Source organism: Camelus ferus, chromosome 22 (assembly GCF_009834535.1).
Source record: "Camelus ferus isolate YT-003-E chromosome 22, BCGSAC_Cfer_1.0, whole genome shotgun sequence".
In the NCBI taxonomy this organism is placed as follows: Eukaryota; Metazoa; Chordata; class Mammalia; order Artiodactyla; family Camelidae; genus Camelus; species Camelus ferus.
This window is the reverse complement of record NC_045717.1, coordinates 25,436,129-25,451,480: the sequence shown is the minus strand read 5'-3', so window position 1 is coordinate 25,451,480 and position 15,352 is coordinate 25,436,129. Positions and strand designations below refer to the sequence as shown.

The 15,352-nt window shown below is 58.0% G+C and overlaps 1 protein-coding gene across 4 annotated transcripts; it reads left to right on the top strand.

The window, feature by feature from the left end:
• Nucleotides 1-3,845: 3,845 nt before the first annotated feature.
• On the top strand, nucleotides 3,846-14,539 carry TLE6 (TLE family member 6, subcortical maternal complex member). Of its 4 annotated transcripts, none has more exons than XM_032466010.1 (17): nucleotides 3,846-3,860; nucleotides 4,668-4,753; nucleotides 5,293-5,381; nucleotides 5,797-5,842; nucleotides 6,898-6,939; nucleotides 7,143-7,265; nucleotides 10,480-10,801; nucleotides 10,921-10,943; nucleotides 11,259-11,319; nucleotides 11,398-11,501; nucleotides 11,589-11,626; nucleotides 12,233-12,485; nucleotides 12,578-12,828; nucleotides 13,114-13,255; nucleotides 13,658-13,808; nucleotides 14,070-14,146; nucleotides 14,315-14,539. In XM_032466010.1, exons 2-17 carry the CDS (start codon nucleotides 4,694-4,696, stop codon nucleotides 14,417-14,419), a joined length of 1,887 nt encoding a protein of 628 aa, XP_032321901.1. In that variant the 5' UTR covers nucleotides 3,846-3,860; nucleotides 4,668-4,693; the 3' UTR covers nucleotides 14,420-14,539. The 4 variants fall into 4 exon arrangements, with proteins under 4 accessions (XP_032321901.1, XP_032321900.1, XP_032321903.1 ...); XM_032466009.1 differs by lacking the exon at nucleotides 3,846-3,860 and adding an exon at nucleotides 4,029-4,068; XM_032466012.1 differs by lacking the exons at nucleotides 3,846-3,860; nucleotides 4,668-4,753; nucleotides 5,293-5,381; ... (1 more) ...; nucleotides 6,898-6,939; nucleotides 7,143-7,265 and adding an exon at nucleotides 7,535-7,729.
• The last annotated feature ends 813 nt before the right edge of the window (nucleotides 14,540-15,352 follow it).

Sequence of the window (15,352 nt, the reverse complement as noted above, 5' to 3'; positions counted from 1 at the left end):
AAAAGTATAAATTGGGATGAAGAGACACTTTGGGGTGGATGTGACAAGGGGCCAGGGCTGGACCACTGAAAGACAACCTGGCCAGCCCTGAGGGGGAGGCGTCAGAGCACCGAGCGCCTCCTGGGGGGGCCACCTGGGACCCCCACCTGAGACCCAGCCATCTGAGGAAAGTAAGCTCCCACAAATGCACTTGGGTGAACACAAGTGTCACCCACACAGCCATCCTTTCAGCCACACACGGACAGGGTGGACAAGGAAAAATTAAATAAAACCAAAAGATCACGGAGGTGGTGGGTAGAGTTACAGGAGCCAGAGAGAAAAAGGGATGGGGTCTCCCTGAGAAGTGATTTTCAACTGAGCTCTGCTTGGCAGAAGGTGTTCGCTGTAAAGAAGGGAACAAGAAAGGGAACGTGGATGAATGCTCACCAGTGACCCAACATTGAACCAATGAAGCCACCCTCAGATTTCTGACCTCCAGAACCCGTCTGAGAGGCACTGAGTTTGGGGGCACTTTGTTACAGCAATAACTAATACATCTGGATTTCTTTAGAAGCTCCAGGTCCAGGAGATCCTAAATCCACTTCTGGGATGGATACACCTTCTTTCAAGCTTGGGTCCACGGGGTGGCCCGACCTAATCACTACGCAGACAGTTCAATTGTGGGGAGTTAATTTAGATCTGAGCATTAGGGTATAACGGTTATGAGTATATATCCTGAGTTCAAATGCCAGCTTCATGGCATAGTAACTGCAGGACGCTGGGCAGGTCAGTTAACCTCTCTGAACCTCAGTTTCCTCCTCTGTAGAGTGGGAATATCAGGTCATGGAGCGGGGTGCTATAGTTACTTAATTTTTCTTTTGAGCCTTGTAGATGGCAGAATTGTGTCCCCTGTAAACATACGTTTAAGTCGGAACCCCTGGTAGCACGGAATGGGAACTTATTTGGAAATAGGGTCTTTGCAGATGTAATTAGTTAAGATGAGGTCACACTGGAGTAGGGTGGCCCCAAATCCAGTGACTGATGTCCTTATAAGAAGAGGGAAATTTGGACACAGAGGCGGCCACGTGAAGCTGAAGGCAGAGACTGAAGTAACACATCTACAAACCAAGGACGCCGAGGATGCCCGGCCGGCACCACCAGAAGCTGGAAAAGGCAGGACAGACTCTTCAGAGGAAGCACAGCCTTGCCTGCCAAAGCTTTGATTTTGGACTTCCGGCTTCCAGGCTGACCGTGAAAGAATGAATTTCTGTTGTTTTAAGCCACTGGGTTTGTGGTTGTTACATCAGCTCCAGGAAAGGACTACAAAACTCTTTCCACCAGGTGGCAGAAAGCAAACCTTAATCAATTCTGGGTAATTGGATAAATTCACTTTTCCTGGGGCCAGGGGAAGTTCAAGGGGATTCACCTGGCGTCAGGAGTGGGGGCAGCTGCGGGCTTCGGAGCATGGAGCGTGTCTCAGCCCAGCCAGCACCTTTGCAGGGCCTGTCCTCCTGCGCCTTTGGTCATTCGTCTGTTGCCTGGACATGAGGGCCGTTCTCCCTCCAGGCTTTCTGTAGGTTCACTCTCACTTCTGTCGCTTGGCTATTGTCTCTTACCCACGTGGACCACTAGGAAGTTCTGAGGATGGGAGAGAGAATGTGGGGGTGGGGGTGGGGTTTGAAATCTGTCGCTACCTCCCAGCTGTCACCTGCCTGTGGTCACTCGACAGCCCCCTCTCCACCCTGGGCTTTCTCTTGAGCCCTCTGCCTGGTCCACTCCCAACCCAGGTGACCCTGGGACCTCTGAGTGGCTGGGTCTGAGGTCTCCCAGGTGGGCCCAGGGAATTCCAAAGCTTTGGAAAAGCAAACCCATTTTGTCTCGAACTTTCACCCAGACCTTGGATTTCCAAATAAACCACAACTCAAGAGCCAAGGAGGAAATCTTTGCTTCCTCCTTTCCCAGCTGCTGCGCCATCGCTCCCCTTCCTGCGGGCTCAGTCTTGGGGAGGTGGCCTGCCTGCCTCCCAGGCTCAGCAAGCAGGGGATAGTAAAAGTAAGAACCGAGGGTTGAGCCCACACCTTGAAAATGCCAACAATTTACCCCACGCCCACAAGCATGCAGGGGATTTTTGACAAATGAGGATGGATTGGCTGCTATAAAACCTGATTTCTACACAGACCTATGAATTTTTCTTTTTAAAGAACCTCTGTGGATCACTGGATCTGCACTGTCCAGTGGAACTTTCTACAATGGTGGGAAGGTTCCATATCTACCCTGGGCAGTGTGGAGCAGTCGTCCCCAGTCACGTGTGGCTGCTGAGCAATTGACATTTGGCCAGTGCACCAAGGAACTGAGTTTTAAATGTTGTTTCATTTTAATTTAACCCCAGGTACCCAGTGGACACCGTAGGAGACAAGACAGCCTCAGATACACTGGTGTGGCCAGCTGACCGTGTACAACCTGATAGGAGGCGAGCCAAGCACAGAGGGAGGTCACTAGCAGGCTGAACATACATAAAATACATGTCAGTGAAGGGCCAGTTGAGGGATCATGGGTGAAAACTTTTTTTTTCAGCCCTCACTTTCTCCTCCATAGACAAGCCACAAAACCCAATTTATGTTTACATGATAACCTCTGGGGGGGCTATGCACCCCCCCAGAGCTGAACCTTCAGTGGCCTGTTCCCCTCCCACAGCCCCCACCCCGTGACAAAGCCCAGCGTGGGGGATAGGTTGGGGGAGGGTTCTCTGGTTCCTGTGGATCCGAAGCTGGCACACCCACCCAGGCGCCTGGGGCCAGGCACAGGCCTGTGTGAGAATCCCAGCAGCATTACGTGAATTTTGCACACAGCAGGGTCTAGGGCCATGGAGATTACAAGATTATCTTCCATATAAACCAAACTTGGAGAAAAATAAGAAAGAGAGAATGGAGGCCACCCTGAGGTGGTGACCTCTGGGCCAGCGCTGACGGTGATGGACCCAGCCAGGGGAGAGACTGTCCCTAGCCCAGGAGGGAACAGCCAGGGCCAAGGTTCTGGGGTGGGTACCGGCTTGGCCTCTCACTCCAAAACTCGGCACTGACCCTTTCATATAGGGAGCAGGCATTTTGCACCAGGCCAAAACACACACCCCTCCGACAGCGTCCCAAGCCTTGAATACCCACCACGCTTCCCTTCTTGGCCTTGAACCTGAAAAACTATACCAGCCTCAAGGCCTTTGCAGTTCCTGCTTCTGGTTCTCAGGTTTCTCAGATCCTCTGCCCCTGGACTTGGACGGCAGCTGGGAAAATTCGCTGATAAAATGCACAGCCCGGAGCCTGGCTGATAGGAAGCCTGAATAAAAAGGAACCCGCTAAGTTTTCCCCAAGAAAGGGGCTTGAAGTTCCGTTTGCACTGCACGTTATTTAATATTGAGGAGAACGTTCTTAGCCCATATCTATGGTTTGGGGTGAGAGGGCTGATTTCCCCCACTTCCATTCCCAGCCCCACCCCTAGTCATGGGCCACTCCTGGGCAAGACTAAAAATCATCAGGCTTCTCACCAAACAAGGCAACTACGCGCCGCTCAGCCCCTCCCCAAGTTGCACCCTCTGACCTCAACCCCCTTGCTTTTCTGAATATCCTGATTCCTGCCAGGACCCCAAACTGCCTCCGACTCTGCACGCTGCCCTTCCACGCAGCGGGACCGCAAGGGTTAAGCGGCAGCACCCGGCGCGCTGATTGACGGCCCGGCTGGCGGCTGGGGAGAGCCGACCAATCAGCGATGGCGACCGCGGCCCACGTGGGCAAACGGCCTCGCAATTGGTCAGCGCCGCCGGCGGCCGCCCGCGAAGCCCGAGCCCACGTGCAGCTGCTGCTCCTTCATTGACCAGCTTCGTGGTGCAGGTGGCGGGGGGTGGGGGGTGGGGTGGGGGTGGGGGTGGGGGTGGGGGGTCCGGGGCGGGGCGGGGCGGGGTCAGGGCGGGGCGGGGCGGGGCCCGATGGGTCAATTGGCCCCTGGGGATAGGGGGAGGTGCTTCCTCTAGGCCTGAACTTGGCTGACCCTCGCGGCTTCCGCCTTGCTCCTCCAGGACCACCATCCTAAGGGAGGCGGGTAGGCCCACCGGCCTCCTGGAGGACCCCCGGGTCCCTGGGCTGGCAGGGTCCCTCAGCTGGAGGGGTGCTAAGGGGCAGAAGCGAAGTGAAGAAGGGGCTGGGTGTCACAGGAGTAATTGGAGTAGAGAAAGGTCTCTTTTCTCCTGTCTGAGCAATTGCTACTAATTCACCTGGCCAACTCTTACTTATCCTTCAAAACCCCTTTCCAAATGACGTTCTCTCGTGATTTGGGAAGTTGTCCCACAACTAAGGTTGAGCTTTGGCATGCTTCTCTAGGGCTCCCCTAGCCCTGACTGCTCCTGGTAGGCAGTGTATGTGTTCGGCACCATTACGACCCACCTCATAGGGCGAGGCCCCAGCGGTCCCTACAACTATTCAGCGAGGCTGGAAGCACCAGAGTGTTGGATGAATGAACACACGATGTAGCAGTGCTGTGCAGTGGGGTGCTGGCGGTCAGGGAGGGGCCGGGGGGCCGGGACTGGGTCCTGGAGGGGAGACCATGATGGGCGGTGGGCGAGGGTGGGGAGGGGCTGGTTTTGCCCCTCCCACTGCCCGGCCTCCTGCACTCATGTTCTGCCATCTCCTTGCTACTTGTAGGGTCCTGGCTACAGTTCTTGTGACCAATGCCTGAGGATGACCTCTTGGGTCCATCGCAGCCCCACAAGGAGTCCCCTCAAAGGATGGTGAGGCCCCCAGGAACTTTGGTGAGGAGGGCATGGTGTGGCAGTAGCCCCTCGGGGGAGGGGGAAGAGGCTGGGCTTAAATCTAGTTCTGCTCCTCAGGGAGAGACTTGGGTGGTGTGGCCAGGCCTTTAAGCTGGGGACACTATCTCCTCATACTTTTAAGGCATTTTCTTTTTTAAATTAAACTTATCTCCTAGGTGATAAAACATAGGCCTACATCATATATTGAGTTAATGTTTTACAAGCAAATGCCCCCTCCCCACCCCCACACCACTACTTCCCAGAGAAGACCATTGCTAACATTTCTGGGCTGGAGAAGACAAACTTCTTCGGTACAGGGCCAGAGAGTAAATATTTTCAATTGAGGCCAAGACGTAAAATGGAAGATATCCTGTAGGTACTTAAGTGATAAGGGAGCATGTGATCTTCAGGACTCGGGAGGCCCTGCCCCACCCTCTTCAGGCTGCTTGAGGCTGTGCACTGTCTTCGGGGATGCTGGGAGGCTGCTGGTTTTCTTGATCCCTCCTTGACCTCTGCAGGTTCATCCTGAGGCCAGCCTCCCCGAGGCCAGCCTCCCAGCCCAGAGCTATCTGGACGCCCTGCAGCAGCTCCAGCAGCAGTTCCCCAGGTGCGGGCAGTTCTGGGGGAGGGGCGGGGCGAGGGCGGGAGGTCGCCCTTGTGGCAGGAAAGAATTCTGTCCTCTACCACCTCCAAGACCCCAAAGACAGGACCAGTAAGGGGCTGGAGTGCGGGGCGGCTGTACTGAAGGCCAAAGCTGAAGGAAAGGAACCCCAGTAATATCAATGCTGGCTTTCACTTATATTTTTGATTTTTTATTGTTGAGTGTGAATTTGCTTGTATTCAGTTCTGTTCTGGAAAATACCACATTAACAACATACTCATCTTGAAGCCACCTTCAGCTTGGCACCTGGAAAGGACTGGCTCGCTTGCTGGAGCTGCCCTGTTGGGGGCTGGGGACAGGGCACATTCTGGGGAAGGGTCTGGAGGCCTCCTCTTCCAGTGGGGTCTGTCTTCCCTGGCAGGTTCCCCACGCATTTGATGACACAGATGGAGAGCGCTTGCTGCTCGGTGAGCCCCGCCCCAAGCCGGCCCCAAGCCGGGCAGCCCCAAGCCGGGCAGCCCTTCAGGAACTGCTTGGAAAGGCTGCTCTGTTTGGCCTCAGGAGCCAGGTTTGGGGACACCCTCTCCTCAACTTTCTTTTGCTTTAGGCAGGTGAATTAACCCACTGAGCCCCCGCTTCATGTGAGTTTTTGTTAGTTAATAAAAACCTTGCTGTGAAAGCGAGTAATTCCATATTTAAGTTAAGATGTTTCTTCGGGCCACAGTTGGTCAGTTAGGGCTACAACACAAGATGGGAGTCCCTGCCCTTCAGGAGTGTGTGTTCTAGTGTGTGCTGTCTTCTAGAATCCTTCCACGATGATAGGAATGTTCCACATCAGTAGGGTCCAGTATGACACCTGCTAGCCACATGTGGTTATTGAACACTTACAAGGAGCTGAATTTTAATTGATTTAAACTTAAAGAGCCACATTTGACTAGTGGTTACCTCAGTGGACCAGATAGCTCTAAGGGAAGGAGAGAGACAAGTAGAGAAATGAGATTCTCAAAATGTAAGCGTTAACACGAAAGGAGAAGGTGATGGAGTGGAAGTGAGTAAAGATTTTGAGCTATGGTAGTCAGGAAGGGCTTCTTGGAGGAAGTGACATTCACAGTAAGACCTGGAAGAGAAGATGTTCTGCCCAACCTAGAGAGAACAGGGAAGGTCGTGCAGGCAGCGAGTACAGCATGTGCAAAGGTCCTGGGGCATGACCACGCCTGGGGGTCGGAGGCCCATGTGACCGGAGCAGTGTAGGGGAGGGAGGGGGCAGGTCATGCAGGGCCTATTCAGAGGCCTTTGACCTTCAAGTCATGTCATTTCATAAAATGAAAGCCAGGGGTCTCCCTCATTACCTCCCACTCGGAGTGTGGTAGGTGGTATCTCATTTGATGAGAGCAGGGACCAGAGAGGTGGCACAGCTTGTCCCAGGGTCACACAGCTGGGGAGAAGCACCCGCAGCATTCAGTCCTGCACTCTTGTCAGCTTCCGTCGACCTCCCAGTGTGATCTCTGTTGTCCCTTTGCAGTTCCAGAAGATTCGGCAAGGTCTCCAGGAACATCACAAGCAGGTGAACAAGGGACCAGGAGCTTGGTGGGGGAGGGCTGCCCCTCCTTGCAAGGCAGGAGAAAGGCAGTGAGAGGGAGGAGGGGATGGGGCAGGTCATGCAGGGCCTTGTAGGCCTCGGGGAGGACGTGGGCTTTTATCCCCAGGGAGGTGGGAGCCCTGGAGGGCTGTGGGCAGAGGGGGTGAGACCTAACATGAAATCCCCAGGGTATCCGTGGGACCCCACAAATCGGGAGTGCAAACCCGCCCTCTCTGAGCCTCTTGCCTCCTGGCCCGCTGACCAGTCCCTGTGTGGCTGGACAAGGCCAGGGTCCTGTCAGCATGTTGCAGGTTAGTCGCCTCCGCTCTGAAGGGGCTGTTATGTGCCAGGCACGGCCGGATGCGGTCTCCATGTGTCTGCGATTCTCAAGGGCCTGGCTTACACTTGCGGGGAGGGGAGGTGCGCAGCCTGCACCGGGGGCCCAGCTCCCAGCCCGGGGCGCCTTGCCCAAGCTGAAGCATGACTTCCTCCCCTGTCTGTCCTCCCGCCACCTGGCCCCTTTCTCCTGGGTGCTGGCAGGACTTTCTGCCTGTGCCAGATGTGACTGGCGGAGGGCCAGGGCTGTGTCTGCGACTTAGCAGGGCCTGGGGTGGGTAGCTCAGGGAGCAGGGGAAGACAGAGAGGCAGGGGCCAGGAAGCAACCAGAACACGGTTATTCATTCAACAGATATTTATCCATCACCTTCTTGCCAAGTGCTGTTGTAGGCGCCAGGGAAATAGCAAAGGAGAACACAGACAGACCGCTGCCCTTGGGGTGAGAGGACCTTGGTAAACAGAAGTGTCAGGTGGTGAGGGCTGGGCTAGGTGGGGGCAGAGTTGAGCAGTCCTAAGGGGATGTGGGGGACTGAGGTGGGAGTGGGTTGCAATTCAGGATGGTCGGGGAAGGCTGGCTGAGAAAGTGACATTTGGGTAGACTCTGGAAGGAGATCAGAGAGGGAGTGTGGATGTCTGGAATGAGGAGTAGGCCAGGCAGAGGGCACGACGTGTGCAAAGGCCCTGAGGCAGGACTGGGCCTGCCCTGTTGCAGGGACGTTGAGGAGGCCCGTGTGGCTGGAGCAGAGTGAGTCAGGCGGAAAGAGGGAGAAGGTGAAGAGCAGGCAAGGGACTAGGCGGTCTTGCAGGGCCTTGTGGGCCGTGGGGGGACTTGCACTTTTACCCTAAGGGAGGCGGGAGCCCTGGAGGGCTGTGGGCAGAGGAGGGGCCGGGCCTTGTTCAGGTGCTCGCAGGTGCCCTCTGGTGGCTGCAGTAGGGAGGATGGACAGCTGGGGGCCAGGACAGGAGTTGAGGACTGGTTAGAGCTGTCCAGGTGTGGGATGCTGGCCACTGCGGAGGCCTGGTGGTGAGGAGCAGTTCACGCTGTGGATGTTCTTTGGGAGGAAACTGACAGCCCTTGCTGAGTATCGAGGCATAACGGGAAGAGGAGGGTCCAGGAAGGTCTCTACCCAGCATCCTGGCCCCCCACAGAAGGCCCCAGGTGATGATTCCTGGCTGAATTGTGTTTCCGCACAGACCATCTCCCCTTCCCCTGTTTCCTGCTCCTTGTTTTCCAGCCTCCTTGCTGTGCGTTTAAAATCCCGGGCAGCAGCGGGAGGGCCCCCCTGGCTCCCCAGCCCGCCTGCCTGCACACCGCTCTCCCCAGGGAGGACCGGCTGGAAGGCAGGAGGGAGCAGCACTTTTCATGCTGAGTGCATTAAAGTGCCAGTAAATTGCGCATTAACGAGCCAGGGCGAATTGGGGAAGGCTCCCCTGGGCCTTGTACTGCTGGGAGGCCCAGCTGGGGAATCCATCACTGGCTGCCCTGGGAGGCAGCAGCCTTGAGCGCTCAGGGAGGGGTCCTACATCACAGCCTCTCCATCCACCCTCCTGTTGGCCCCCACCCACTACGGGCAGTGGGTGGGACCAGGCTGCCAGGGGAGGCAGATTAACACGGCTGGCCCCCATGTCTCCTGACTTTGGGGAAGTTGGCTTTGAGTCCTGAGCCTCAGTTTTCTCATCTGCAGAATGGGAACGCCAGTAGCACCTGTTGAACATAACAGACAGCCACGGCGCTTATACTGCGTCTCTTGAGCAATTCTTTCTCTCTGTGAATCGGAGCATTTCCCCAGGGTTCTGGCATCCACCATGGAGGGGCCTGTGCAGTCATAAGACCATGGCCACCACCTCCAGAGCCATAGGCCAAAGATAAATCCATGTTCTCCTCTTCAACAGGACACGCGTGGCTATTTAAATTTTAATCGGCATCAGACGAGGGCACTGTTCACATTTCAATCTCTCAACAGCGACCACCCTAGACAGGCAGGTCCAGAACATCCCTGGTGGCACTGTGTTTTGCCTGCCTGGGCCGAATGTAGCTGCACACACACACCTTCCATAGAGCCCCTTACCGGGCTGAAAGGGGGGTCTCCCTGCTGCAGACTGGCCACTCTGGCAGGGAGCTTCCTGTCTTGCTTGGTGCGTGTCCTCAGCCGGAGGCCGGGCCATCTAGAAACCACTGCCTTGGTTCCTGGTGTCTGTGCTGGCTGCGGCGGCAGCCCCCGGCCCCACCTGGCGACTGAGCCCTGGAAACGTGGCCGCTGGGACTGGAGGGACGCATTTGGAATTGTATTTTACGTTTAAATAGCCACCTGCGGCTGGGCGTGCTGTGCGGGGCGGCACCGTCTAGTGGAAGGAGAGGTTCCAAGCAGAGTACCGTGTCCGCGGGCAGTGGAGAAGGGCCGCAGAGGGGGTGGGAAGGTGCCCCTTCTTGAGGAACAGACAGGCGGGCCTTCTGCTGGGAGGCGGGGCAATGAAATGCAGGGTGCTTTCCGCCATCTTAGAAACTGTTAACTTAAATCTGGAATTGGCAGTAGTCACCTGGCTCGACCTGCCACACAAGCGACGCCCCCCAGCTGTCCTGTCGCCAGCCCCACTACCGAAGAGGGAACCATCAGCGTCTTAGGACCTGTCCAAGGTTTAAACAAATCCAAATGTCGTCCCCACACAGGGGGACATGCCTACACACAGCTTTGCTTCTTGAAGTCCTTTTAAGCGAGGGCTGGCATTCAGCTGTACTTTTCAAACATCCCAAGAGAAGCAGCTGGGGTGCGAACCCCGATCTGACTTGACTTTCTACCACACGGTCCTGGTGACTTGTGGGCATTAGGGCTGGATTTTATACCCGAGGTCAAGGCTGGCTTCTGGGCGCCAGGAGTTTGTTTTAAGCTAGGTGTGGTTCGGAGGGCTGGCATGATCACGAATCCACCCAAGGACGGTCCAGGGAGGTGGGGTGTCCACGGGGACTCTGGCTCGTAGGAGGGGACGCAAGCCCAGGCCTGTCAGATGACGAAGTTTTGGCTGGGGTGGCGTCCCCCCTCTAGGCGGAGGACTTCCTGCGTCTCCTAGGAACCTGCAGCCTATCCCTGGGCTTGCAGCAGGGGGAGGTGGGCTCCCGGGGCCTCGAGGAGGGAGGGGGCGGGCTCGGGGCTTGGGACACGTCCTCATGTCCCTCGTGACATGTTCTTCCAGCACCAGGGGAGCCAGGTCTCCTCTGGTGAGCAGGCCAGCCAGGGCTCCCAAGGGCCGGCCAGCCCCGAGGCCTCCCGGCACGCAGGGGTCAGGACCCTGCAGCCCTCCAGTCTCCAGGGGCCCAACTTCGAAGACACCATGGCCGCGAGGTCCTCCGACTGGCTCCAACAGCCTCCTGGCATGGACGACGAGGCCGACCTCGAGCTAGATGTGCGGCTGTCCTGGGACTCGGAGCCCCGCTTGTGGCAGGACGTTCTGACTGAGGAACTCTGGCGGACTTTTGCTGGGACCCGGGAGAAGGAGAAACGCCCGGGCCTCAGGAGTGAGTCTCCCTGCGGGCGAGGGGAGGAGGGGCTCGGGCCACACGGAGGGGCAGCCAGGGCTAAACTTGGATGCCCTGCCATCTCCCACTCTGTCCTCTCCTCCCTCCCGTTGGCATAGCGACAGGCCAGGCACCAGGGCTGGTAAGTAACTGGAATCCTCAGTACCCAGAGGGGTGAGCTGCTGGGCTGGGTGTCGTCCCGGCCTGGCCCCCAGGCTGGGACGCATGGGTTCCTGTGGGATGGGCCCACCTCCTCCACCTCAGCCCTTGGATACCCTCAGAGGACTCCGGATTGTGCCGGAGCCTGTCCGCAGCTCTGCCTGGACGGGAGGATGGACTTCAGACCATTGGAGAGTCCCAACCACACTGTCTGGACCCTCCTAACGTGTTCTGGTTCTAAGACTGACCCTGGACAGATCCTTTGGTCTGAACCAATCTCCCCAATTCCCGCGGGCAGGAAAGCCAGAACCCAGGACCACGACGCTTGGGAGTGGAAGTACTTAACGAGGACACTCTGGGTAATCCTGATGCGGGGAGGGCAGCCTGCCCCAGGGGCAGGGGGAATGCCTGCCTCTGATCCACTCTTCTCTGCCCAGTTCTCAGCCTACCTAAGCCCTCCCCCAGCAACTGTGAGGGCTCCAAAGAAGAGAGCACAGGATGGGGCGCTGTAGGCCGGGGGGTGTCCTCCCACGCGGCTCAGGTGAGACCCGGCACCCCACGTGGAGGCGGGGGGGCGGCTTGGGGCCGGAGGAGGATGTGGCTTAGCTGTGATCTCATCTGCCTGCAGGAGGCTGCCGGGAGAGCGGATCAATTTCTGAAGCCCATGTAAGTTTCTGCACTGCCCCTCCTCTCTGTGGAGTGTGGGTACCTCTGTGCCCGGCAGGAAATGGGGATCGGAGGTGTAGGTGTGTCTTCTTTCTTCCCTATCACCAAGGTGCTGTCCTTAGTAACTGCAGCTTGAGGGGTCTGGGTAGAGAAGTGTGACTCAAGTTATAATTACACCAGCATCACTGCCCCTCCCCACATAACCGGCTTTGAGTTCAAGGGGCTTTGGGGAAGGAACTCCCATGGAGTGGGAAGGGAGAGGGGCTGTGTCAGAGCTGGATGCAGGCAGTCCCAACCTTGTGGTCTGAGGCTCAGGGAGCCCAGACTGGGGAGAAGGTTTTCTGGAGGAAGGGGCATAATGGTTAGGACCTTGAAGGATGAGTAGGAGTTTGTTGGGATAGTGCAAAGCATTCCAGGCAGAAGGGAGCAGTGTTTGGTTATGGGAGAGGGGGAATACTTGGAGGGGTGTGGGTAGGACCTCAGGGAAGTATAGAGGAACCCCCAAATCTGAAAAAGAACCAAGACCCTGTGGGGCTTGGTAGGTGACCCCCTCTGGGTAGAGAGGCTTGCAGGCAGGCTGGTGACCCTGAGGCTTCTCCTCCCAAGATGCTGGGATCCTGAGGACTTTGAAAGCACGAGTAATAGGCCTGATGCCTTGCCCTGGCAACCCAAGAAGCTGGCCGTCCCACACCGAGTGGAGAAGAAGCGGAGGCTGGAACACGGGGATCCTGTGCTGGCCACGGCTGTCAGCAGCTTCACGCGGCACGCCTTCACCTGTGGTAGGGGTGGCGTGAAGGTGTGGAGCCTGGTCAAGCAGGTGGTGGTGGCCTGGTATCCGGAGTGCTACCTGCCTGTGCAGGTGAGGGTGGGGCTGGTGGGGGGCAGGGCTTGTGGGCACCAGGAGAGCCTCTCTCAGGAGAGGAAGCTCACCCCAGGCTCCGCTCACCCCAGATTCCCGGGGCCTACCTGCGCACCTGCCTGCTGTTCTCAAATAGCACAGCCCTGCTGACAGGCGGCCACAACCTGGCCGGCGTGAGCCTGTGGGACCTGATGGCGCCTTCCCTGTACGTGAGAGCGGAGCTGCCCTGTGCGGGCCTCAGCTGCCAGGCCTTGGCCGCCAGCCCCGAGGACTGCCTGGCTTTTGCCGGCTTTACCAATGGCACCGTCAGGATCTGGGACCTGCGGAACCAGAGCGTGGTCAGGTGTGGCCTGGGGGTGGACAGGGTCATCCTGAGATCCCCTTCCCACTTTGACCCCTGAGCTGGGACCCAGCAGTCTCCAGTGCAAAGCCCCTTTCCTCTGGGAACTTGCATTTGAGAGTTGAAGACCCGGGTTCAAATCTTGTCTGGGCTGTTTCCTCCAAGCCTGGTCATGGTACTTTTTGTCTGCCTCAGTTTTCCCATCTGTCATGTGGGTGTGACAGGCAGGTGGTGTGCCCAGAGTCTCAGCCCTGACCCCCCCACCTCATGATGCCCTTTCCTGGCCAGGGACCTGCCGGGGTGCTTGAACGGAGCCAAGAGCATCGCTGTCAAAGACCAGAACATCTGGACGGGGGGTCTGGATGCTTGCCTGCGGTGCTGGGACCTGAGGACCACCAGGGACCCCCAGGAATACCCGTTTGAGGCTCAGGTGCGCAGGTGGAATGGGGCCTGCTCAGCCAGGAAGCGGCTGGACTTGGACTAGAGGAGGCGGGCACTTCGGGGAAGGGCAGGAGGGAGCTGTGCGCCAAGTCTTAGTGATGCTGTAAAGGGAGGGACGTCCTCCCCGATCAGCTGTGTCCTCCTCGGATGCTTTTGTGCTCTGTGTCGGGCATTCCTGTTCTTCAGTCTCTGTGATAATCTCATCAAGTAGAGAGGACTACACTCATCTTGCAGATGAGCCAACCAAGGCCAAGAGGCGTAAAGTTGCTTGTCGGGGCCTGGCAGCCAGGAGTGGGTGGGCAGTGAGCTCCCAGGGTGGGTGCCTGTGCTCCTGCCGCCTTTTGGGCCAAATGGGACTTGATCAGCTTTCTCCCTGCTGCCTGTTCCCCAGATAATGAGCCTGTCCGCAAGCCCCAAGGAGGACTGGGTGCTGGTGGGCACAGCCAATGGCCGGCAGTGGCTGCAGCCCACTCGGGGGGGCCAGAAGCGCATGGTGGGATGTAAGGATGGCACCATCCTTGGCCTGAAGTTCTCTCCACTTGGTGAGTGGCCACGAGGAGGCAGGGGGAGTCCCCAGTGGTCCCCAGCCTCCCACAGTGCCCTGCATCACTCAGACGGACTCCACCCAGCCCTTTCTGACCCTTCCTGACCACCCCCCGTGCCCTCATCAGCAGGTGCCACCCTCAGTGATACTCCCCACAGGGCCATGGGGGATGTGGGGGTTCCCTGCTCCCCAGATCCCCAGGGGTCTGGCCCTTAGCTGCCAGCTTCCCTGTGACCGGGTTCCCTCTGACTCCTCCCAGGCCATTGGTGGGTGAGTGTGGGGACAGACGGCCTGGTCAGCATCTACAGCATGCCCACAGGGACCTCGGTGGTCCAGGTATGGGGGTGGGGCCGGTGGGCGGTCGGTGCTCATGTGTTCTGGGCACTTAGGGGCTGAGCCCAGGGGTCCAGATGCGAGGGCACAAGAGGGACCATGTTTGAACTGATGGGCAGGTGTTAAGGCAAGGACGGATGGGCCCCCTTGCTCTGCTCCCAACCCCCCCAGGTACCCGAGACGTCCTCCATCACGTGCTGTGATGTGTCCGCCAGCAACCACCTGATGGTCACGGGGTTCAGGGACCATGCTGTGGTGTATCAGATCGCGTACTGAGGGCACGCCAGGGGCTGGGTGGGCACGGCTGGGCCTGTGATCTTGGTTATGTATAATAAAGCAATTGGAAAACGCTGACTGGGTGCTACATCCTGCCCCTTGTCCCCTGGCCATCTCGTGGGGATTTGGAAGGACTTTGTCCAGCCTGGGACTTTGAGCCTTTCGAGTCCACATCCCCTGAGAATTTGATCAGAGCCACTGACCCCCCCCCCCAATCGGGGCAAGTGGACACGGAGACCTTCTTCCTGTGCCACAGCCCCTCTCTCCCCGTGTCCTGGAGGGCCGTTTCCCAGCCACTGCCTGCGCCATCCCAGGCATACAGTCCTCCGTCCTTCCCGAGATGCCTGGGTCCTGTTAGACCCGTGCTTCTCCCCCAGGGTGAGTCTAACCCCCAGGAGACACTAGGCCATGTCTGGGGACAAATGTGGCTATCACAGCCGGGGGTGCTCCTGGCATCAGGCCGGTGGGGGCCAGGGACGCAGCTCCAGACCCCTAGTGCCCAGGATGCCCCAAAAAGAGAGTTACGCTACAGCCCCGACGCCAGCTATGCCGCGGGGGGGGCGACTAGCTTACAGCAGGGGCCCTTGCGGGCCAGCGCCCTGCCCCTCCCCATGGGGCCCACGTGCTCACCGCATCCCAGAGAGCACCAGTGGGTCTGGTTTCCATCACGGGAGAGTTGTCCTGCCTCCATCCGCTGCCTTCAGAAACCGCTGGGCCTGACTGTTTCCAGCAGGGACCCTGCCCCCCTACCACCCGCTCCAGAAACTTCCCAGAGCTCTGGTTCACCCCCCAGCCCCCTCCAACCCATAGTCCTCGTGGCAGCCCATGTGAGCTTCCAGAACCCAGATCTGATGGCTTCACCTCCCCCACAGACCCCTCCCCAAATTGGGCTCACAATGCCATGGGCATTCTCTGCTTCAGCCTGAGCTGGAG

Coding starts and splice junctions, on each gene's coding strand:
- TLE6 (XM_032466010.1), top strand. CDS start 4,694: ATGCCTGAGGATGACCTCTTGGGTCCATCGCAGCCCCACAAGGAGTCC. Junction 10,802..10,920: donor GAAACGCCCGGGCCTCAGGA/GTGAGTCTCCCT, acceptor CCGTTGGCATAG/CGACAGGCCAGGCACCAGGG. Junction 11,627..12,232: donor GATCAATTTCTGAAGCCCAT/GTAAGTTTCTGC, acceptor TCTCCTCCCAAG/ATGCTGGGATCCTGAGGACT.